This window comes from Barbus barbus, assembly GCF_936440315.1.
Source record: "Barbus barbus genome assembly, chromosome: 1".
NCBI lineage: Eukaryota > Metazoa > Chordata > Actinopteri > Cypriniformes > Cyprinidae > Barbus > Barbus barbus.
Genome location: NC_136729.1, coordinates 21,153,635 through 21,177,216, shown reverse-complemented (window position 1 = coordinate 21,177,216; position 23,582 = coordinate 21,153,635). Strand labels below are relative to the sequence as shown.

General features: G+C 37.7%; 1 protein-coding gene across 3 annotated transcripts; it reads right to left on the bottom strand.

Annotated features, from left to right (window-relative positions):
* Positions 1 to 264: 264 nt before the first annotated feature.
* Positions 265 to 14,890, bottom strand: LOC306882809 (palmitoyltransferase ZDHHC1). Of its 3 annotated transcripts, none has more exons than XM_079437715.1 (11): positions 14,295 to 14,890; positions 13,235 to 13,479; positions 12,873 to 13,048; positions 12,653 to 12,754; positions 11,520 to 11,647; positions 11,232 to 11,387; positions 9,671 to 9,792; positions 4,452 to 4,543; positions 3,424 to 3,538; positions 3,167 to 3,269; positions 265 to 1,223 (listed from the first exon to the last, which is right to left on the bottom strand). In XM_079437715.1, exons 2-11 carry the CDS (start codon positions 13,451 to 13,453, stop codon positions 712 to 714), a joined length of 1,725 nt encoding a protein of 574 aa, XP_079293841.1. In that variant the 5' UTR covers positions 13,454 to 13,479; positions 14,295 to 14,890; the 3' UTR covers positions 265 to 711. The 3 variants fall into 3 exon arrangements, with proteins under 3 accessions (XP_079293841.1, XP_079293843.1, XP_079293842.1); XM_079437717.1 differs by having other exon boundaries at positions 4,452 to 4,540; XM_079437716.1 differs by having other exon boundaries at positions 14,396 to 14,413.
* Between the last annotated feature and the right edge of the window lie 8,692 nt (positions 14,891 to 23,582).

The window sequence follows — 23,582 nt, the reverse complement described above, 5'->3', positions numbered from 1 at the left end:
TTAAATAAGGTAACTTCATATACATTAATATAAAAAATATGAACTAAAAACCCTGAAAATGATATCAGTGGTCATGCGTGGTTCATCATAGAAAACTAAACAAACTTTGGCATTATATATATATATATATATATATATATATATATATATATATATATATATATATATATATATATATATATAAATAAATAGTTACGAAGGGCAGCACTGCATTAAGTGTTTAAAAAACATTTGTGCAATGCTACAGCAAAAATTGTAGTGAAATGTACTGGAATTAATGAAAGGTTAAATAGGTTAGTTCATAATTTATAGTGTCATGGATTCCTCTGATTCATAAGTTGAGGGCTCAAGTCCAAGGCTTCAATCCATAATCAACAATTTCATGAATAAATATATGAGAGAATGTGATCTGAGGTCGGACCTCATGACCCACTGTCAAACACATCTATATGCAACATTATGCAATATAAGGTGTTCAGATCAAATGACACTGACCAATGACAACCAGCATTATATGTTTTGTCCAGCAAAAGGTTCTTACTGCTGACATTCAGTGGTGTTTGCATAGGTTGCATCAGTGCTACATCAGTTTTAATGTGATCCTTCTAAAGCAGCTCCATTTTTTTTAATTGAGAAGCAAGGCCGACCAAGTGCCCAGTGAGTCCCAAGTTGTGATGTGTCTCTATAGTAGTCACTACACCAGCGGGGTTCCTACACTCGAGCTGGGTTAGTGCCCACCATATTTCTCTTTTTACCTGTCTGTTTGCGTTTCGCCACACGGGGAATTTCCTCTGTGATATTGCCCTCTTGGGGCATGGCAGGCTCTCTGCTTTCTCGACTCACGAACATAGATGGATTATGGGACACCATCTCAAACCTCTGCTCTGCAGCTTTCCGAACAGCTGCTTTCCTCTTGGTCCTGGGCTGGGGGGAGGGTAAATCTTGTCCAGCTGCTGAGGAAGGCAAAGCGCACTGGAGAGAAGAGGAATAGCTGGTGGCAGACACAGCAGCAGTAGTAGCACCAGCCAGGGCTGCGCTGCCAAGCCGTGCCATTGCTACAGGGATCTCCTCCAGAGATTCTGCGGAGTCAGAATGATACTCAGCAGGGGGACCAGCGGCTTGTACAGGTGCAAGAGGGGGGAGGGAGGCCCGCAGGGGGAATGCTGGGAAGGGTAAGCGCTGACCAAGAGAGGAGGACACAGTGGCGGCAGCTACAGAGGACTCTATTTGTGTAAAGCACAGACACAAATCACAAGTAACTACTCGCACCCTGAGTCACCAATATCAAGACCACTGAACAACACTGAACAACAAACTTTTTTTTAAGTTTTGCTACAATTATTTCAGAATGTATTAAATTTTTCCAAGATTATATTGGGGAGACTACATGCTAAACTCAAACAGCTAAACTGTGGATAAAAACCGCTTATTTATGAAATCTCATTTCTGTAACCTAAGAAAAAAATACAAGCTTTGGTAAATAATTATCATAATTATAAAATGAAAATGATAATTATGACATAAATCAATTATATAATTCTAGATTATAAAAAGTCAATTCATGACATAAACTGGCATCATAAAAAGCTATAATTTATTTAATAATTATGACATGACTTTCTCATAATTCCTACTGTATCTTATCTCCTAATTTCTACTTCAGAATTATTATAACAAATATTTTTTAACTGTCATATAAAAAGTTGAACCTTCTCATAATTGACTTTTAAAACTCATAATTTATACAGTCATAATGAGATCAATTCAAAATTACATAAATAGAAACTGCTCATTTGACTTTTAATCTCAATGACGGTCATAACTGACAATTTTGGCATTATTGTTTTTAAGTCATAATTATGACTTTTTATCTCATAAATATGACTTAATGTCATTTATTTACTTTCTTATTAATGCCATTCCAGCATCTAGGGCTATATTTATGGTGAGAGCTCGTTTAATTCATACACAAGGCTAGTCTTATAAATTGGGAATCTTCAATTTACAATCTTCCTTTTCATGTCATAATTATTATTGACTAATGGATGTTTTCTTTTCTTATGTGGCACAAATAGGCTTCAGTAGTTACACACAGGCAGTTTAGGAGCACAGATCTATTACAGAACTATTCAAACAATGTAATTACAACTAAGAAATGCAACAGAGGCTAAAATAAAAGTTATAAATCAGGTAAAGACAACTGCTCTATTAGCAGGTTTTAACGGTCATATTGCAGTTTTATTTTTCTTTGTGCTATACTTCAGTCTAAAGCAAACAGGGTGTTGTTCAGTGATGCAAATCTACCACACTGTTTAATATTATAACATAGCAACGTCTTCCATAACTTACTAATCTCCTAAACCGGTGACACACTGTTAGGATTAGTCTACATTCTATCTTAGTTTTCATGTTCACTATGTGATATGTTGCTAATACTGTATGTTTCAGCACTGTACGTCTTAAATGTGTTCCTAAATACAAAAATATATTTTTTTTTTAAGTTAGGCACGTGCACTAATACATAAATCTCATGCCTTAATAACTGCATTATAAACAAATGTATAATATCAATGTTTTAGTTATATATTTCTAGGCACTTCATAAAACTTTGTCCTTGTTACAGTGTAATTATACATTTAAGTACTGGGTAATATTAATTACCTACATGTACTTACTATATGGCTAAGGCTAGGATTAGGTTTAGGCTTAGGGTTACTTGCATGTAATTATGCATAATTAATTGTTATTATATTAGTAAGTACATGTAACAAGGACACCTTAAAATAAATTGTTACCAAATTTTTTTTACTACTACTAATTCTCTTTTCTATTCTGTTCTGTTCTCCTATGAGTTTCAGCCTCCTTGGAAGAATCACTTTGTTGTATTTCTCATTTGTAAATTACATTCGAGAAAAGTGTCTGCTATATTAATGAATGGACACCACTATGCAAAAGTCTGCAAGTGCAAGAATGAATTAAATTGATAAAAGAAATACTTTTACACTGTTACAAAACATTACTATTTCAAACAAATGTTCTTCAGCCTTGATGAGCATAAAAGGCTTCTTTCAAAAACATGAAAAAAAAAAATCTGACCTCAGACTTCTGAGCAGTAAGTGTAAATCAAATATTACAGTCATCAGCTGATTGTGTACGCTTGTCTTACCCTGCTCAGTAGAAGTCTTTGGCATGCCTTTGGTGCTGCTGGAGTCAATGGACCTGTCACTGTTTATCTCGGCTGCAAGTTTGCGCACTTTCCTCTTTTTTTTCTATGGAAATAAATGAAACTGTTTTACCACATATTGAGTCAGATGGACATTACAACTTCAGTAGAGTGTAAAGACCACTGGTTGTATAATTAGACCCTGAATTTAATATATAATTGATTTTCTGGTGGTTGTGGTGTGTGTGCTAATGTTTCACCTGTGTGTGTTTGTGAGGGTGAGGAGATGCTTTGTTCTCTGTTATGACAGCAGGGAGGAGCTCTTCTTCGCCCATGTGCTCAGACAAGCCTCTGACCCGGCCGTTGCTGTAACGCCTGTGGAGAGACTCCCATTACTCAAAGCTTGAAAACAAATGACCAAACGTTTTTACATTCACTTATTTACTTCAAATGTTATAACATACATAACATTTCTTCAAAAGAATTGTAAAATGCATGCAGATATATAAGGAACTAATGTATTATTCCCTCCAGATATAAAAATCTATTAAGTAAAAATTCTTTAATCTATAACTGATCCTCTAGCTCACATTTTTACTACCCCACAAAAGCTGTAATATCCTTCCTTCCCTTCCAGCCAAGTTCTCAAAAGGTTGACATGATACCATAATTGCCTAATAAAATAAATGAGATTATCTGTATTTATTGAATCACAGTTAAAGGAATCAATCATCCCCTTAAGCCAAAATTGGAAAAAAAATGTGCAGAGTAACGTTGAAGACGTTAATGCAGGCAGGCTTAGGGGGAGAGAAAGCCAAGTCTTGGTCTTTTGTGAACGGAAGATTGTTTTTTTACTGAATTATTTCTTCATGATGTTAAGTCAGTGATATTTAATCGCTTCCTTGCTTTAACAATGAGCTCTTTGGCCAAATTTGAAAACTAGTCTCAGTTGTTGAAATGTTTAGGGGAGGAATGATTTTTTAAAATGTTTATAAAAGTCCCTTTTTTCACCAAGTCTGCATTCATTTGATTAAAAACATAGTAAAAACCGTAATAAACATTTGTAACAATGTAAAAGTCTTTACTGACAATTTTGATCAAGGCATCCTTGCTTTAAAAAAAAAAAACACTCATTGCCCCAAATTTTGCACAGTAATGTACATAACAATAACTCAAGTCACTGGCCATGTAATTCACTAGCTATGTAATGAAAAAGCTTAATGAAAACTTTTGGGTAATATTTTTAAGTATGCTATCATGTTTTATTAATCTGGCTGGCAAAACTCACTCTGATCCTTCTTGGGAGCTCATGGCGGTTGGATCCTCTACCTCCATCTCAGGATTGGTATAGCCAAATGTCCCGCTATAACTGACTTGCTGCTGCAGCAAAACAATGATGGAAATTAAATCATGGTGAGACGGAAAACAGGAATATCATAGATAAATTACAATTGCTTTGAAAATGAGTAGTTGTCCCACACGAAACATTAGTTGTTGCATTGTAAAGTATTTATATGCTTTAGATCCACATTAGATACTGAATGACCTTCAATGTAACTCCCTGATGTACAACCTTAAGGAAAAAACACGATGAAAATAATTCACCCATATTACATTCAATCAAACTAGCTGAATATAATGCCACCAAGTCAAGTCAAGTCTGCTTTATTGTCAATTCTTCCACATGTACATACATACATACAGAGAATTGAAATTGCGTTACTCTCAGACCCTTGGTGCATACAATTAACATTTAAGACACTGAGAGTAGACGTTCAAATACAGATAAATACAGTTTAAACATATGTACATACAACTATACAGTAGGGATGTGCGCTACGACTAATTTGACTGTCGTTTAAACGGAAGTTTTGTATCCGACTAGTCGGCTAGTCTAAAAGCTAGAAACCCCCAAAAATGGGAAAAAAAAAAAAAAAAAAGTGTGCGTGTGTCTATATAACAGCCTACACTTGAAATACTTAAATCTTTGAATCACACTGTCAAATCCCTCAATGAATTCTGCTAAAAATAGGTCATGATTATGCCTTACAAGGCATAATCACGGAGGTCCTGGGGATGTGGGGAGCTGGGGGGGGTCGTAGTATCAAAGTTCAGTGTTGCATGGGGTAAAAGAGGGAGGGGGGCACGGACGGGAGGGAGTTCAGCTTCCTGACAGCCTGGTGTATGAAGCTGTCCTTCAGTCTGCTGGTCCTCGCCTGGAGACTCCGCAGTCTCCTCCCTGATGGCAGCAGACTGAAGAAGCTGTGTGTCGGGTGGGTGGGATCACCTGCAATGCGGAGGGCTTTGCGGGTGAGACGGGTGCTGTAGATGTCCTGGAGAGAGGGGAGAGAGACACCAACGATCTTCTCAGCTGCTCTCACTATGCGTTGAAGTGACTTGCAGCAGGATGCGTTGCAAGTGCCATACCACACAGTGACGCAGCTAGTTAGGATGCTCTCGATGGTGCCTCTGTAGACGGTGCACATGATGGGGGCCGGGACTCTGGCTCTTCTAAGTTTGCGGAGGAAGCAGAGACGCTGCTGTGCTTTCTTGGCCAGTGCTACAGTGTTGTTAGTCCAGGAGAGGTCCTCTGTGATGTGCACACCCAGGAACTTGGTTTAAACAACTGGTGCTGCTCACTCTCTCCACAGTCACACCGTTGATGGTCAGAGGGGCATGCCGAGTGTGTACTCTCCTGAAGTCAACAACAATCTCCTTCGTCTTCTTCACATTCAGAGAGAGATTGTTGTCACTGCACCACCCGGCCAGGCGGCTCACCTCGCTCCTGTAGTTTGTCTCATCTCTGTTGCTAATGAGACCCACCAGCAGTTGTATTCAATAAATAAACTGTGAATCTTCAGTTCAGTTCTTTAGCTATGCTAGGACTTTGCAACTCAACCATTATCCAATAAATCCACAATAGGTATATTTGCACAAGTGAGGTATATGGATGGATGGATGTTTTTACTCCATTTTGAGAACAGAAGTGTAGAAGCTATGAGTATGTGTGTGCAAATGTGTGTGTCTTATGGTTGTGAGGCACTGATGGCACATGTTTGCTTGTGTATGTGGTAACATGAAATTAGTGAAATGCCAGCCCTGCCCAACAATCTACATAGTGAGCCAAAGCAAACAGTTCTTAACGAACAGTGAAGTCACATGCACACCTCTCAAGCGCTCTCATGAGATGTGCTACTGGGTTCAACTTACATAACCCTTCTGCAAAGCAATTACTAAAATCCCAGCCTGCATAGGTAAGAGATTCTTGTAATTGTAAAAGTATATTGTTTGTTACATACTTCATAGTGTACACTTCAATATGTACACTACCATTCAAAACAAAAGTATGGGGTTGGTAAGATTTTTTATGTTTATGTTCATCAAGGCTGCACTTATTTATGCTATGAAATATTTTTACAATTTAAAATGTATTTCTGTGATGGCAAAGCTACATTTTCATCAGCAAGTACTCCAGTATTTAGTGTCACATGACACTTCAGAAATTATTCAAATATGCAGATTTGGTGTCCAAGTAACATTTCTTATTATTATAAATGTTAAAAACAGTTGTGTTACTGTCGTGCCTGCTTACAGCCTTCACGGTCCATCAAGGCAGATTCACACTGTCCTCAAAACACACACCATGTGCTCTGTGGCAGGAAGTGAACTCATGGTCTGAGCTCATTTCCTATAGTTCAGTGTGAGCTCAATGTACCACCCCTGGGAGGATTTGACAGTAGCCTGTTGGAGACGTTTTCCTGGGAATGTGTTAAATGCTCTGAGAAGCAACTGCACAGATGATTTCATCCACACAAAGTTGTTTTAACAACCTGGTTGTTACAACAACTGCGTTGCCATGAGCTAGCCACCCTGATGATTACATATGTGGGCAACACTTGCTTTGTTTTCAATATTCAAATTCAGTACGTAAGCGTTCTTGGGGAATCTGATTTGTGAACAGATAGGCCTATGTATTACTTTAGAGGCTCAAAAGCCTAAACCATTATAAAATAAGAATTTGGAAGTGTGTCATGGCCATATCTACATACATGCACTACTGTTTAAAGGGGTCATACGATGCGATTTCAAGTTTTCCTTTCTCTTTGGAGTGTTACAAGCTGTTCATGCATAGATGAGATCCCTAAAGTTGCAAAGACTAAAGTCTCAAACCCAAAGAGATATTCTTTATAAAAGTTAAGACTCGTCCACGCCCTCCTAAAACGGCTCATTCAAACACACCCCCACGTCTACTGCTGCGTTCAAGTCCACCTGGAACATTTGTTCTTACGAGTTGACAAGTCGTTATTACGATGTCAGGTGTGTTCAAGTCACTTTGGTCAGAACAAGATGGCGATTTAACTTTTCTACATAAATTCAACGATTTTTTTAAACTCTACATCTGCAAAATGATGAATGAAGTATGTGCATCATTGTTTTTTGTTTTATTTAATTTATGAAGGTGATGTAAACTGAATAATTATATATTCTATTATAATTATACAGTAATATAATTTTTGTAAATGTAACTTATATAGTTTTATTGTACATTACAAAAAAAATATACTTTTATTAATTTCAACAACTTTACCGACGCTGCATATCTTTAGTCTTTGGCTGAGTCCTTTGCATCCGACATGTTTTTTCACTGACACGCCCCCAACTCGGAAACTCTGGGCTTAAAGAAAATTTCGAGTTTTCCACTCGTAATAACGACTTTGTGGTGGCATTCATGTGCGCTCAACTCGTAAATACGATGTATCCGACATGACTTGAATGCACCATACATCACGATGTGGAAATATTTGCGTAATGCCGCCCAAATGTTCACGCAAAGAAAGGCGGCGTGGTTTCAGTAACCACAGTAGTGATGATGCAGCCATGTCAGGGAGATGCTGTGCGTTTATATGCTTAAGCAAAAGCACTTTATTTGGCCTTCCGAAAGTAGATGCAATTAGAAATTATTGATTAAGATTTGTTTACAACACAACAGCACAACCCAAATGTTTGAATTTGTGCAAAGCATTTTATGGAGAGTTGTGTGAACCTAGGACAGTACAAGGCTGGCTATGCATGAAGGCTATTTCTAAAAAAAAAAGGGAGAAAAAAAGGGTTAATTCCAACTTTGCTGTGACAATCTGGCACTTCTGAATCAGCGACTGTAAGTATGTTTTGTTATTAGTTCAAGTATTTGCTATTGACTGTTCAAATGTGGAGTTTTTCGCGTAACGCGCCATGTGAGTGTGTGTGTGTGAGGGGAACAGGGTCACATCACAGCGGAGTGTACAGCCCATCAGAAATCGTCTTAACTGCAGCTTGTGTACTGCAAATATATACGTGCATAATCATTGTCTGTCACGCGACTCTGTTCCCTTTCGGGCTTGAACTGATAAAATTAACTTGAAAGCTGAAGCTCGCGATTATGGTAAGGGGCTTTACACTTCCAATGCATACTTGGTGTTCGGCCAATCACAATGCACTGTGCCAGTTGGCCAATCAGAGCAGACTGCACTTGTTGGAAGGAGGGGCTTTGTAGAAACAACATGTTTGAGAGAGGCGGGGCATAGAGGAAATACAATAATTTACAGTATTTGAAAAATAATGTGCTTTTTGAACATTAATGCATGTCAACATATTCTGTTACACCAAATACACAAAATAATGATCTTTAACATAGCATCATATGAAGCATCATTTAAAAGTTTTAGGCTAGTAAGATTTTGTTCATGTTTTTCAAGGAATGCCCTAATCCCCACTAAGGCTGCATTTACTTGATTTAAAATACAGTAAAAACTATATAAATACATTAAAACTATGAAATATTGTCAAATATACTATTTAAAATATGTTTTCTATTTTAAAGCATTTTAAAATGTAATTTATTCCTGTGATGGCAAAGCTGAATTTTCAGAAGGCATTACTGCTGCTGCCAGTCTTCAGTGTCACAAGATCCTTCAGAAATCATTCTAATCTGCTGATCTGGTGCTCAAGAAACATGTCTTACTATTATTGATGTTGAAAACTGTTGTGCTGCTTATTATTTTTGTGAACCCATGATACATTTTTTTCAGGATTCCTGATGAATAGAATTAGAAAAAAATATATATTTTTTGTAACAATGTAAATCTCTTTACTTTGACTTCAGACAAATTTAATGCTGAATAATGGTATTGTCTTCTTTAAAATATCTAGATAAGTACATAAAAGAAAAATAAAACAATGAAACAAAAATGGCATTCCCAGCAAATTCTTTAGCACAGAATTAGTTTAAACATGCATGCACTTGATGTATGCTCCAATTATTAACTTGTAAAATAATAAGCAGAAATACAGGTCTGTTGAGAGCCTGCATTGTTTTCAATGGCCTATAAACAAAATGTTGGCATTAATCAGCTATATTATATACATATATTATATATATTTTTTATTATTATTTTACACAAAACAAAACTTTACAGTATAGACTTGGTGCATGTGCTAAAAATATGTTTGTTTTTGTCTGTGTTGTACCTTTAATAGATTCATCTTGGGAACCCCAGATTCATTCTCTGGAGGGGGCTTTCTGGAATCTTTGGCCTCTTGCCGATGCCGCTGTCGCACAATATACTCGTATGTGCTAAGCCTGTTCCACACTAACAGAGAGAATGAAACGGAGAATGAGACAGAGGATCTGATACAAAATGTCTACTGCTGTATCATCCATTCACATCACACCATTTTCAGTGTCATTCAGGACAGGAACCATATCTATAAATTATTTATTGTATATATTCATATCATCAGGCAAAAAAGTATAGATGTGGATGTTTGTTTCTGGTTTCATCTCAAAAATAGGTTGGAAAGTGAAAAAAAAATTCTTTAGCCTCTGGATTTTCTAGGAATGCCCCCTTGTGGCACACAGTGAGATGTCACTTGTGCATTACAGGGCTCCATTTAGTATACATAATTTAAATATCTATCTTATTTTACGCTTATATTTCTTCCAATGTTTATTTGATTCAGCTGAAAGTCATAAGCTCTACTCCAACCCGACAAACCCACAGCGGAAAATGTTTAATTAATAACGGCAACAAAACATCAAATAACCCTAGAACCAGAGACTGATCATAGAATGACTGTCTTTGTCGTTGTGGCTTCAGAAAATGAACTGATCTTGCCTTTGTGTTTGTTGTCATGGTTACCAAAGATAGCACTAAGCTACACAGATCTGCCTGAGCTGAAGGTGGACAGCATGCGGCGGTGAGGGACTGTTTCATGGTAATCAAGCTGTGGCCTCTCTCATGCAGAAGAATTAAGACTACACCAAAGCCTGAGGTCAAACCCAACGGTTGGCATTGTGTAGATATCGACCTGATTATTCCAGGCATCAGAGGAATACACCTGCACCTGCAGTTCAAAAGGCGCAGGCGGTGAATAGTTAGTTGCAGTAAACCCCGCTTCAAATATATGCGTGTAATGATATATGCAAATATATGCCTGTTTTAATTCAAAGTGTGCTGCACTGACTTTTAATGCATTCAGCTCCTTATTAAATTCCTTTGAATGCATTATTAATCAGGTCACGGGAGGCATAATCCTAGCTTAATATTGAAGGCAGAGGTGTGCATTGGTGGGAAGGCTCTCTCAAACAATACTGTTCAAAAGTAGGATTCAGTAAGATTTTAACTGATCAGCAATTTAACTGATCAAACGTGACAGGAAATACTTTTATATTGTTACTATTTCAAATTGTTTTTCACGACTGATGGATAGAAAAATTAAAAGTATCAGTTTCCACAAAATAATTAAGCAGCACAGCCGTTTTCAACATTGTAATTTTCAGAAAATGTTTCTTGTCAGCATATTAGAATGATTTCTGAATAAACATGTGACATTGAAGGGGGAAAGTAACTGCTGTTTAAAACTATTTGCAATCACGGGAATTAATTACATTATAAAATGTATTAAAATAGAAAAGTTATTTTAAATTGTAATAATATTCCACAAAATTATTGTTTTTACTGTACAAATAAATATAGCTCTGCTAACAAAAACATTTTTAAAAATCTTGTAGGTAGAAGAGTGTACTCACTGAGGTATATGTGGAAGCAGAGTAAGTGTCCCAGCAGAAGTGCAGACAGTAGGCCCAGAGCAACGGTGACTCCTGCAAGAGCGGGAATGGCTGGACCAGCTGTGGTTACTGGAGCCACCGGCAGAAACAAAAACCACACCACAGATTCATTCCTTACTGCAGACACACAAAAAAAAAACCCAGAAAATTGTGGACACTGGACAGAAATTTGTGAAAATGTGTAGTTTGTTGTGTGTAGTGTGATCAACTTTTCAGTGCATTCAGACATGCCCACAAAACACCTCTTACCCTGTTGAAAGTGCTTGTCAGATCGAAGTTTTGATGGGTCCAAAAAGAACTCTATAAAAACATAACTAGCAATAACTACAACCAAAACAATCCCCAGGAGAGCAGAAATCACACTATTGAGAAACAGCCTGTGACAAATAGAAAGAGAGAGAAACAGAAATTAACAAATACATTGTGTTTGGTCTTTAGATTTTCAGACTTTCAAAAAGATTTTATTTTACTAAATGTTTTTTTGTATACACTATTGTTTGAAGTCAGAAATACAGTTAAAAAAAAAACAATAGTATTGTGGAATACTATTACAATTTAAGACTGGTTTCTTTTTTAAAAACATTCCTGTGATGGCAAAGCTGAATTTTCAGCAACCATTGTTTTCAGTGTCACGTCATAATTCTGAAATCATTCTAATATGCTGATTTGGTGCTCAAGTAACATCATTATCATTATTATTTTTAGGATTCTGTGATGAAGAGAGAGTTCAAAAGAACAGCAATTACTTGAGAAATGTTTTGTAACAATGTAAATGTCTTTTACTGTCCCTTTTGATCAAATTAATACATACTTGCTTAACAAAAGTATTAATTTCTTAAAAAAAAAAAACAACAAAAACATCGGACCCCAAAAAGGGGGAATTTGTGGATGTTATGCCACTTGCAAAAAAAAAAAAAAAAAAAAACCTGCATTAGGACTTTAGTCACACTGTCTGATTATGATCATTTAATTTAAAGACACAAAAAACACAACACACATGACTGATTCATTGGTCAGCATCCCAAAGGTCTGCCAGTGAAAATGAAACTCACAAATGAAATGAGTGTTTGTATGTGATGCTAAGCAACAGCACTTGATCTCATGGTTGCTTTATGACTTCCATTTCAGAAAACATTACATATGTCATAAAATCATGAAATGTTTCACATCAGCATACTGGATATGGTGCCAGCCAGACTAAAAAATAAAATGCTATATCTGAACATTACATCTCTCTCTGGATAGTTAGACATAGGATCCACCTTGAAAAATACTCTGACAGTTAAAATATCCATCTACCAGCCGCTGTGCATGGAAGCGACAGAACATGAAAATCAGACCCACATAATGACAGACAGAGAAAGAGAGTGAAAACAACTCACCAGTAGTTTCTGCTGCCCACACAATTGTTCAGCCATCGACAGTGGTGGTCAAAGCTTGCCACACACTTATTACATGCACTACAGTGTTTTGATTTAGGCCCCCTGGAAAGAACAGTTTTACAGTCGTTTGACTACAGTTAAAGAAATCTGAATAAAGCATCTGTACACATGCATACCCACACAACAATTGAGAAGCAGATAGCAGCATGTCTGTACTTACACATCTACTTCACAGAGGTAGCAGTGACAGTTCTCAATGACGTGTGCATGTTTGGTGCGGTCAAACACCGGCATGGGTCCCTTATAACTCTTAGCTCTGACATTATAATCCGCAGGGTCAATGGAGATGGCCATCAGGTGCATGAAGAGGTGACAGATAAATGTAATGCCTGTACACTGAGCTCTGAGTTAAAGACTGATGTTTAATCAAAAAGTGAGTCTCTCAAAAGAAGAGGTATAGTTCACACAAAGATCCAACTTTGAATGGCTGCTACAGGGTAACATATGTATATTAATATGATGCAGATGTGTGTAGGAACAGGTTTTGTGTAGGCCATGTGACAAACTGTAAAACAAGGATACAATATATCCGGCTGGGATCCAGTGTGTGGGGAGCAGAGGCACAAATACACCGAAGCCAGTGACAGCAAAGTAGAGATAAAGCAGCCAGGCCAGGAGCTGGAAAGGGTGTGGGGGCCAGCTCCAACCATTGGTCCGAGAGCACAGGGGCACATCTGCTCTCCTGGTTACCCCCTCATTCACTGGGGCTGTACGATTAGAGTTCTTACTGCAGACATCCATGAGAGGGGAGCCTCCTTCTGTCACTCCTGCCATTAAAACAATGCAGAATGATTACTTTGAACATATTACACATTTGATTTGGCTCTGCAGACTTAGGCTGATGATACACGTAGCAACTTTGGGCAATGTTGCCATCAATGGGCAACCAGGTGAGACAAAGGGCCCACGACCAATCATATAGAATTTTTTTACCCATTCTCAATGGGAAAGTGCCCAAGCAACATTGCTAAAAAAAAGTTGCCTGGCAAAATTGCCCCGAAGATCATCAACCTTACTGCTTTAAAGGGATAATTACCCCAAAATGGTAATTCTGTCATCATTTAATCACCCTCAAGTTGTCCAAACCTGTATGACTTTGTTTCTTCTGTCATGCATAAAAGATACTTTGAAAAGTGTTGAAGCATTTTGTATTTTATTTTTTGGTTTAGTTACAAAAACATCCTTCAAAATAAAGGAGGAAAGAAGATAGAAAGTCCTAAAGCTTTGGAATGAGATGACAGTGAATAAATGACGGCAGAACCTTCTACACATTTTAAAATAATGCCACAACAATGTTTAAAACGGAGTTCAGAATTATTGTATTTTTAATTATTTCACTCAGAATTAATCGCAAAAGCTTTGTTTTTATAACAATTACATTTCTTAAAGCATATATATTTATGATTGCTTAAAATGTTATGGCTATCCTACTTGCAAATTTTAGGCACATCCAAAAAAGTTTTTGTAGAAAACTGTTCAAAAATACATTAACCCACAAATTCCTTTATTGATATCTAGATATCTTAATTGGTCACTAATCCACTATAATAACCAGTGAATTATGATTAACCATAAAATTCACCTGCTCAGTTTCTGATGTCAGGACTCTGGGCTTCTCCGCCACATCTGAATCAGCCAACATTACCTGCACTGCTTTTTCTTAACACGAAAACTACCACTAACCTGACACATCTTTGAGCCTCACCCACAGCAGCAACACAACAGTTCTGAGTGACAGCTAGCTCTATCTTTACTCATTTACTGTATCTGTAGCCTGCGTCTCAGTAACCTAAATCTCTCATCCCGTGGGTAAACCAATCTCCTCTAGATGTAGTAATTAACTTGCAACAGAGCACCAAAGATATACGAGGCTTGAAACTGACCAAATGTTGTGTGCGTTGAGCACGACCGACTGTACCGTTACCTTCAACTAATCATTGTGCAAACAAATCACATCTTACAGCAACCGCGCGCATCTCGATCAACATCCAAAGCGTTTTATTCCTCTAATTAATCGAAGCTGCTTAATCGACTTCACAGATATCAAAAAATAAAGATTTTATAAAACAACAACAGCACTCAATCCAATAATTTCGGCATGTAGAGACAATTTGTGTATTAAATAGCTGACCGCCGCACCCACTTCCGGGAAAACCGTTACACGACACACTTTATGTCAAATTAAAAGTCCTTAGCATTAAATAACAAAGAAAAAAATGTTTACATTAAAAGTACTTTATTAATAACAAATGGAAGTTTTTTTTATTATTATTTCATAGCACCAAATCTGATATAATCACATTCTTATTTATTATAATTCTTATTAGCAGTATTAGGAGTTTCAGTGTTTCTGATTGTATTCAGTGTTGCAGTTTTCCAGGAGAGGGAAGCAATATCATGCTTTAAAATATCATGAAAATTGCTACATATTGAACAGCAACATACATTAGTTCACTTTTGTTTCCTCAAAAGAACAGTTTTGGAACAACAGAGAATTTAATGTTTTTGGTCAATTAAAATATTATTATTATTATTTTCTGGAGAAGCTTATTGCAGCTATTATTTCTGTTAATTCTGTAAATATGTCAATGCAATGTGAGTGCTATGGTCATTAAAATAGCCTATAAAGTGCTACTCACATGGTCCAAACATCCATATCAAACTTTTCATTCAAAATTGTAAGAAAAAATACATTAAATATGCCATTTCACAACATTTATGTTCTATAATGCCTAATGTCTAAATATAAAATGTATAGAATGAGGAGGAATGAGATCTAGTACAAGAAACAGAAGTTTATATTGAGTCACGTACAGGGATGGGTACCGAAACTCGGTATTAAATCGGTCTCGGGGCTAAATTATGAAAGACCGGAGTATCGATAAGCTCTGACGTTATCGGTACTTCTGTCGGTATTGGAGAAATTAAGAAAACACACATACATTTATTGTTTCTCTCTCTCTCTCTCTCTCTCTCTCTCTCTCTCTCTCTCTCCCTATATATATATATATATAGCCTATATATGTCGCCAGCTGTTTTTATGTGCAATAATATTCAAACATTTGTCTATGATGCATTTTTGCTATGCGCAATTCAGAAGCCAGATCGCGCTCACGCGGAGCTTCAGCACACGCAACATGAAAGTCCTGTTTAATTATGATAGAAGAGAGAACCAACTATTCAAACATCTGCTCACACTTTAGGCCTGTGGCTGTTATATTAAGCTAAGTATTTATTTTTATTTTTTTCGATTTTGGATTCCAAGGATTATAGCCGCATTTCTTCTAGCACAACTCCCTTCCCTTCATAGCGGTTGATTCGTTCCTCCGAATCAAAACTTAACATCTGAATCAGCTCAATCAGTGATTGTTATAAAATGCCGTCTTTACTGTTGCTACATTGCAGGACATGTTTGATAGTAAAACGTTGAAAGTACAATCTGCTGTTCCCCAGGCTGAAATGTGTGTGCGCGCGTGTGCCTGCGCGGCAGCGTGCTCCAAAACGAACAAGTACATTTTGAGCTTCGGGCGCGTCGAAATAACACACAAAAATATGCCAAAAAATACACACACAATGTGTCAAAATGGCCGGTTATGAGAGTCTTCACTTTTATGTTTTAAGTGGACGAGAACAGTTGGGAGAAAATCCGATGCGTGTCAGTATATTGTCTTAAAGTGTCCGACTGGAGCTTGAGCCATCAATGTTAATCAAAGAACAAAATGCAAAGAGAAAATCACCCACAGCTCTTAATCTGAATAACGTTATAGCTTTAATAAACATAAATCTATCAGTACATACAGTGAAAACTATGCAGTGCTCATTACATTTGATTACTTTTGTAACTATTACTTACCTGAACATTAATATTAGTAGACCTTCATGGAAAAATGAAAGCACTGTTTTTCATTTCGTTTGTGTGTTTGTTTTATTGTATTTGTCAGTTTGTTTTACTTTGTTTCTTTGTTCATGTTGTTACAGTATCTTATCTTATGTATATAAAACACTAAAAATACCTGCACACTGGTGCATTTACAAATTGATGAAGTGCAGGCATTTTTAGTGTTTTATATACATAAACAATACAATACTGTAAGAATATGAACAAAGAAACAAAGTAAAACAAAAAGTACCGATAAGAATACCGTTAAAGTACCGGATCGATAAGCAGTATCGATAAGAGTAGTAATACCGTTAAAACCTTAAAGATACCCATCCCTAGTCACGTATTTAAAAGGCATTTTAAGGCTTCATTTCATTTATCTGTTATGTGAACATCTTGTAGATACTCTAGTCTAAGCATTTGGCTTGGGACCTAACCCATGTGTTTATGTAATAACCATTATTTTAAAAAGCACATTCCTATGGGGGCATAAGAGCAACTCCTTCCAAAGGAGGACGGAGTCTTTTGTTCTAAACAAGATCCTAACTGAAATCACTATTATTACTTAACATATTTGATTCTTGTGTTAGATAATCTCTATAATATGGCCCCAGATCAGATCGAGAACACATGATAATTTGTATGCATAGTTTGTGCAGATAAAAATTGTTGTTGTTCAAATGTGTGAACTGAAGCAAATGCGGTGGTTTTGTGCCATAGCCACCAAAAAGCATAGCATGTTTTGCAACTGCTGCATGCCGATCGACTTTCCAGTATAGAACTTAACCATTTTAATTACTAGATGGCTTGATTTATTTTTTTTCAATAGCTGATTTACAATATACAGAAAGACAGACTTAGAATGGAATTTTTCAAGCAAACTCTGGTTGATGGCATGTTTTCATTCAGCATTATTTGTCTGCACTCCAGAGTGTGCTTGAAGTGACTGATGAAGGCCTGATGAAGACTGCTCATATTCTCATGTGGCACAAAACGTTTATCCAATGGGCAAGTGGAAACAATCATTACAAACTCATCATTCATAACTGGCCTGCTGAAGACTCCCAGCCTTCAAAAGTCTTACTTCTCATTTGAGTGAAATACCATACGGTGTGCAGACTGACCAATAACCCCCCAGTTAACGGCATCTGAGCGGGACCCTTAAGGCTTGTAACTCAGGAAAAAACTCAAGTGCTGTCTGTTCTCTGCTTTGGGAGGAAGGTAATATGACACCGAATTGGCCATGCCAATGATGTCCAGCTTGTCCTGTGGTGGGATGGCTTCTGTCAGGGAATGAGCACATCTGGAGTTCTGGAACATTTTGGCTAAGCAATTCAGTTCCTAAAGGAAAATTTTTTTGGATGAGTTTGTATCCAATACAAGCATTGGTTTTCTGCATTATTTATTGATACACCTGTTCCAACCCCCATAGTCCCCCAGAGAGAGTCAAATGAGGTGAGACTGGAGGGGTGACTCCGTTTTGAGCACTTCTACAGAACAGGCATGATATTCTACGAATGTGGTAAGTAATATTTGAATGCTGCAACAAGCACGCCCCATGTTAATTTGAACTTCCCCAGCAGGATCTGCTGAACAATGAGCTCTATTTCTATCCCAGTTCACCGTTCTAGAGGACATGCACGTCACAATGTTTAGCTAACAGTTTTTGGCTGAGCGTGGAGTTCATGCGGCCCAAGCAGTAAAAGCTAAACTGCTTTTGAAGAGAACGTTTGGGCTCGCTCTCTCTTGGCAGTGGTGTGAATGGTAACAGAGAATGACACAGGGGCCAGTGAGTTTATATGGGTTGGGAACGATCCTCTCACACACTTTCCCACATATAAAACTTAAATATCTGAGCATTGACTTCCGTTAGCAGTTCTTCAGCAAAGGGATCCATTAACTCCTGTAGTTAAACTAACAAGCCTTAAGACCCATTCACAATAACAACGATATCTATAAAGATAACGATTTGAATGCCTGGTGGTGCTGACTTTCTATAGTTCCAATCAACGTAACACTGTTAAGAATGTGTTCATTAGATCCTGGCAAACACATTTCTTGGCTTAGGCTGAGATTTGACCTGACAAGAACTGTACGACTGAAGAAAGCACTGCTGTCTTTGAGAGGCCCAGGCCAAGGATGAGCGAAGACTGGAGGGAGAATCTGGCAGTAACATAAACGCACACACACACACACACATATCTGAACCTCATGCTCTGGCCTTGGCACACTGCACCCCTTGCTTGATAAAATTAGAATCGGGAAGCAGAACAAAACGTGAAGTGCTCTGCATGAGTACATATTAAGTTTCTCAGAAACTGAATGTCAGACACGTTTATGGTCTTGTTAATCAAAAGAAAAGGGGACCTCTAAACTCTGACTTACTGTATTTGGCCTGTAACCGTACACCATGCGAATTTTCTGTGCTCATTGACAGAGTGGCTTGTGTCTTTTAAAACATTTAGTCTGCCTCACTGCTCAAGACACATGTTCCTTTTCAATAGGATAGTTTTTGAAATTGCTTTTCTTTCCCTGTGCAGTGCTGTCTTATGGCGTGCAAATAAAAAATAATAATAATAATAAAAAAATCCCTCCATAATTTATAATTAAATTGATTTGGCCAATTTTAAAATATGATTTGGAATTTATACTGTCCTTTAGGACAGCACCACATTTTTGTTTTATGCGGTAGTGATTATTTTATACAAGATTAAGCAGTACTCACCTTCTTCCTTACAAGTCATATCTCAAAATAGTCTTTATTTCATCTAGTGTTGATGTCATGTCTATATAAACATAGGATGGAATGTTTTAAACGTGAATTTGAAAACACACAACTTTTTGGTCTTTTTGTCTAACTCAAATGCTGATATTATTGTTTGTTTGTTTGTTAGTTAGTTAGTTTGTTTTAAATTTATTTAGGAGATTTAACAGTCCTAGATGTTTTGATGCTCCATTATGCAGGTATTATGTCTCTTAAGCTGCTCCAGTGGTGCAGTCGGTTAGCGCGTGATACTTATAAGGAGTTTGAGGGTGACAAAGCCTTCACATTCTATCGGAAATTTCCTATACTTCCCTGTGTTCTTTAATTCTGAGTTTGTCGTGTTCAAGTGCTTTGTTGTCGGAAAGAGTAGGAATCATGGAAGACAGTCCATTCATGAGTTCATTCTTGACTATTTCTCGCAGAAATCTTATTAAAGCCAAAAGGTATAGTTTAACTGAACTGAAACCTATCTGCAGTCATTTGATGTCTACATTTGGAAATTATTATCACACAGAATGAGTCACACCCTCATTTTCTTTCCCCCCAGTTTGATTCATCTCTCTTTTTCCGGTCTTTTTGTTGGAGCATTTGCTCTAATTTCCCCAGTGGTGGCCATATAGTGAGATTGGGAGCTCTAGGCATCGTCTGCATTGGACTCGATTTGAAAACTGAGCGCACAGAATCAACAGCTTTGCAGGGTCAAAGAAATGAATAGAGGCATGCTCTCTGGGAATTTGACCTTGGAATCTTCTCTGTCTGTGCTTTGACAAGCAATTCTTATTACTTTCTCTTGATAATTGATGTTGGGGCATACCTCACCGACCCCCCTTTACTTCTCACTGTAACAACAGTTTCCATAAAGAAAGGACAATTGTGCCTCTCCATTCCACCTCATGCCACTTCCCAGCTCCTTCTGTACCTTGCATGCCAGGAACAATGATTATGGCAGCAGGGGTTGTGTATAGTGGTTGTTTTTGGGGGGTACATGAGGACAGTCAAGGGGATCCTTTACTTCTGTTGCCAGGTCCTCAACAGGAGTCTCCTGGGATTGCTGCTGGTGTAGCACGCTCTTCCTCTCCTCCACAAAGGGAGATTTAGCTCTTGCTGTGTTTAGGGAAGTGGACTCAGAGGGAGGTGGAATCAGAAAAAAGGAATCTAGAGCAAAGAAACAATAGCATCACAAAAAAGAACCGTCATGGCCTTTTAATGTTTGCAGAAAGTCCCTTGCTTCCCCCCTCAGGCATTTTTAGCATTGTGTGTGCCTGCCCACCCAGGACTACGACATTAGTTAACATACTGGGAGTACAACCCGAATTCCGGAAATGTTGGGACATTTTTAAATTTTAATAAAATGAAAACTAAAAGACTTTCAAATTACATGAGCCAATATTTTATTCACAATAGAACATAGAGAACATAACAAATGTTTAAACGGATAAATTTCACACTTTTATCCACTAAATGAGCTCATTTCAAATTTGATGCCTACAGGTCTCAAAAAAGTTGGCACGGGGGCAACAAAGGGCTGAAAAAGCTCGAACCTTTGAAAAGATTCAGTTGGGAGGACATCTAGCAACTAATTAATTAATTGACATCAGGTCTGTAACATGATTAACTATAAAAGGGATGTCTTAGAGAGGCAGAGTCTCTCAGAAGTAAAGATGGGCAGAGGCTCTCCAATCTGTGAAAGAGTGCGTAAAAAGATTGTGGAATACTTTAAAAACAACGTTCCTCAACGTCAAATTGCAAAGGCTTTGCAAATCTCATCATCTACAGTGCATAACATCATCAAAAGATTCAGAGAAACTGGAGAAATCTCTGTGTGTAAGGGACAAGGCCGAAGACCTTTGTTGGATGCTTGTGGTCTTCAGGCCCTCAGATGACACTGCATCACTCATCGGCATGATTCTGTCATTGACATTACTAAATGAGCCCAGGGATACTTCCAGAAACCACTGAAGGTAAACACAATCCGCCGCGCCATCTGAAGATGCCAACTAAAGCTCTATCATGCAAAAAGGAAGCCATATATGAACATGGTGCAGAAGCGCCATCGTGTCCTGTAGGCCAAGGCTCTTTTAAAATGGACTGTTTCAAAGTGGAAAAGTGTTCTATGGTCAGACGAGTCCAAATTTGGCATTCTTGTTGGATATCACGGATGCCGTGTCCTCCGGGCTAAATAGGAGGGAGACTTTCCAGCGTGTTATCAGCGTTCAGCTCAAAAACCAGCATTTTTGATGGTATGGGGGTGCATAAGTGCATACGGTGTGGGCAGCTTGCATGCTTTGGAAGGCACTATGAATGCTGAAAGGTATATAAAGCAACATATGCTCCCCTCCAGATGATGTGTAGTTCAGCAGGACAATGCAAAACCACATTCTGCAGCTATTACAACAGCATGGCTTCGTACTAGAAGAGTCCAGGTGCTGAATTGGCCTGCCTGCAGTCCAGATCTTTCACCTGTAGAGAACATTTGGCACATCATTAAACGAAAAATAGGTCAAAGATGACCACAAACTCTTCAGCAGCTGGAAACCTATATCAAGGAAGAAAGGGACCAAATTCCAACACCAAAACTCGAGAAACTCATAACCTTGATGCCCAAGACGTCTTCAAACTGTTTTGAAAAGAAGAGGAGATGCTACACCGTGGTAAGCATGCCCCCCTCCCAACTATTTTGAGACCTGTAACAGGCATCAAATTTTAAATGAGCTCATTTTGTGCATAAAATTGTACAATTTCTCAGTTTAAACATTTGTTATATTATCTATGTTCTATTGTGAATAAAATATTGGCTCATGTGATTTGAAATTCTTTTAGTTTTAATTTCATTCAAATTTAAAAAAACGTCCCAACATTTCCGGAATTCGGGTTGTAGAACAACATTACAGAAGCAGCAGAGTTTTTTCTCTGATGCCAACAAGTGTCCAATAATGACCTACAAAGGAAAAAGGGTGTTTTTTTTATTGAATGTATTGATCAATTTGATATGAATTTTCACAGTCCATTTAATATGCACATATATTGAAGCTAAATTTAAAAAATACAAAACATTTAAAATAACCTGCATATTCTTCATTCTTTAAATAATAATTACAAAAAACTAAGAACAAATAGAAAGATCCACACTGCTTTTGCTTATTTTTTTATTTTTCATTTTTCATTATGCAACACCCCTGTTAAAAAAAAAAATGGTATGTTTAGAAGCATGACAGCTGGTTTGAGCAGGTCCTAAGCAACTCGATCCTGCTCAGGACCAGCTCATAACCAGATCAGGACCAGCTTAAACCAGCCCATGACCAACTAGGACCAGCTTAAATTATGTTTTATTAACAAGGTTCGGGAGGAGCACGATCAGATAATCAGTCTGGCCCAGGTGCAGCTCGTCAGCTAATCACCTTAACAAGCACATCATCAGGTGTATATATACACCTGAATATCACAAGCCTCCACGGCCTACAGCTACAGAAGCTGAAACGAGCACAAAGTTGCTTATGCTTTCAACACATGCACTCACATCTCAGTCTTTTCCTCCCATTACTTCTAATCCTTTTCCTTTTGAGTGGCCTCCAGTTCCCATAGCACAGGCTAGCGTGAGTCTGCCTCCGCTAGCTGCGCAGGCTGCGCAGGCTTTTCAGGATGTCAAAAACTCCACTCCTGTGGTCTACAATGGCTGAAGGAAGCGTGAGGCTGCCTCCGCTTGCAGATCAGGCCCACACATCTTGGGCTTTTCTAATGACCCCTTTTTCTTTTCAGTCGCCTCCAGCTCCCATGGCAGACACTAGCCCAGAGGCCTATTTAAAAGTCAGGCTGCCTCTGCTGCAGGATTGTCAATAAATTTGAATTTCGAATATTTGTCGAGTTCAAAATAAAAATCCTCATTCGAATACAAAAACGATGCATTCGAATTTTAGGCGTGTCAGACAGCCTTATCAGTGGCACACAGAATGCATATTTTGCACATTTTCTAGAGTGACATCACTTTTAGACTCGTATCTCGCACGAGAGAAGCATGTTTAGAAAGCCATGTAAAATGTCCAATTGGCTCTCGTCTATTTATATCGTCTCTTTATATTAAACTATGCATACATTATGCTGTTTTGTTCACCATTGTTTAAGCAACTTAATTGATTTATATTTGGTTCATAAAGATTATGCACTTTTTCACAGATAGTCATGTCGTTTTATTGCTTTAATAAACGTGCATTTTTAATATTCTGCTCTAT

Excerpts from the sequence above, each read along its gene's own strand:
- LOC306882809 (XM_079437715.1), bottom strand. The coding sequence starts at position 13,453 with ATGGATGTCTGCAGTAAGAACTCTAATCGTACAGCCCCAGTGAATGAG. Across the intron at positions 11,648-12,652 it reads GTGGGCAGCAGAAACTACTG|GCTGTTTCTCAATAGTGTGA; the intron begins GTGAGTTGTTTT and ends TATTTGTCACAG. Across the intron at positions 3,270-3,423 it reads ACCCTCACAAACACACACAG|AAAAAAAAGAGGAAAGTGCG; the intron begins GTGAAACATTAG and ends TTATTTCCATAG.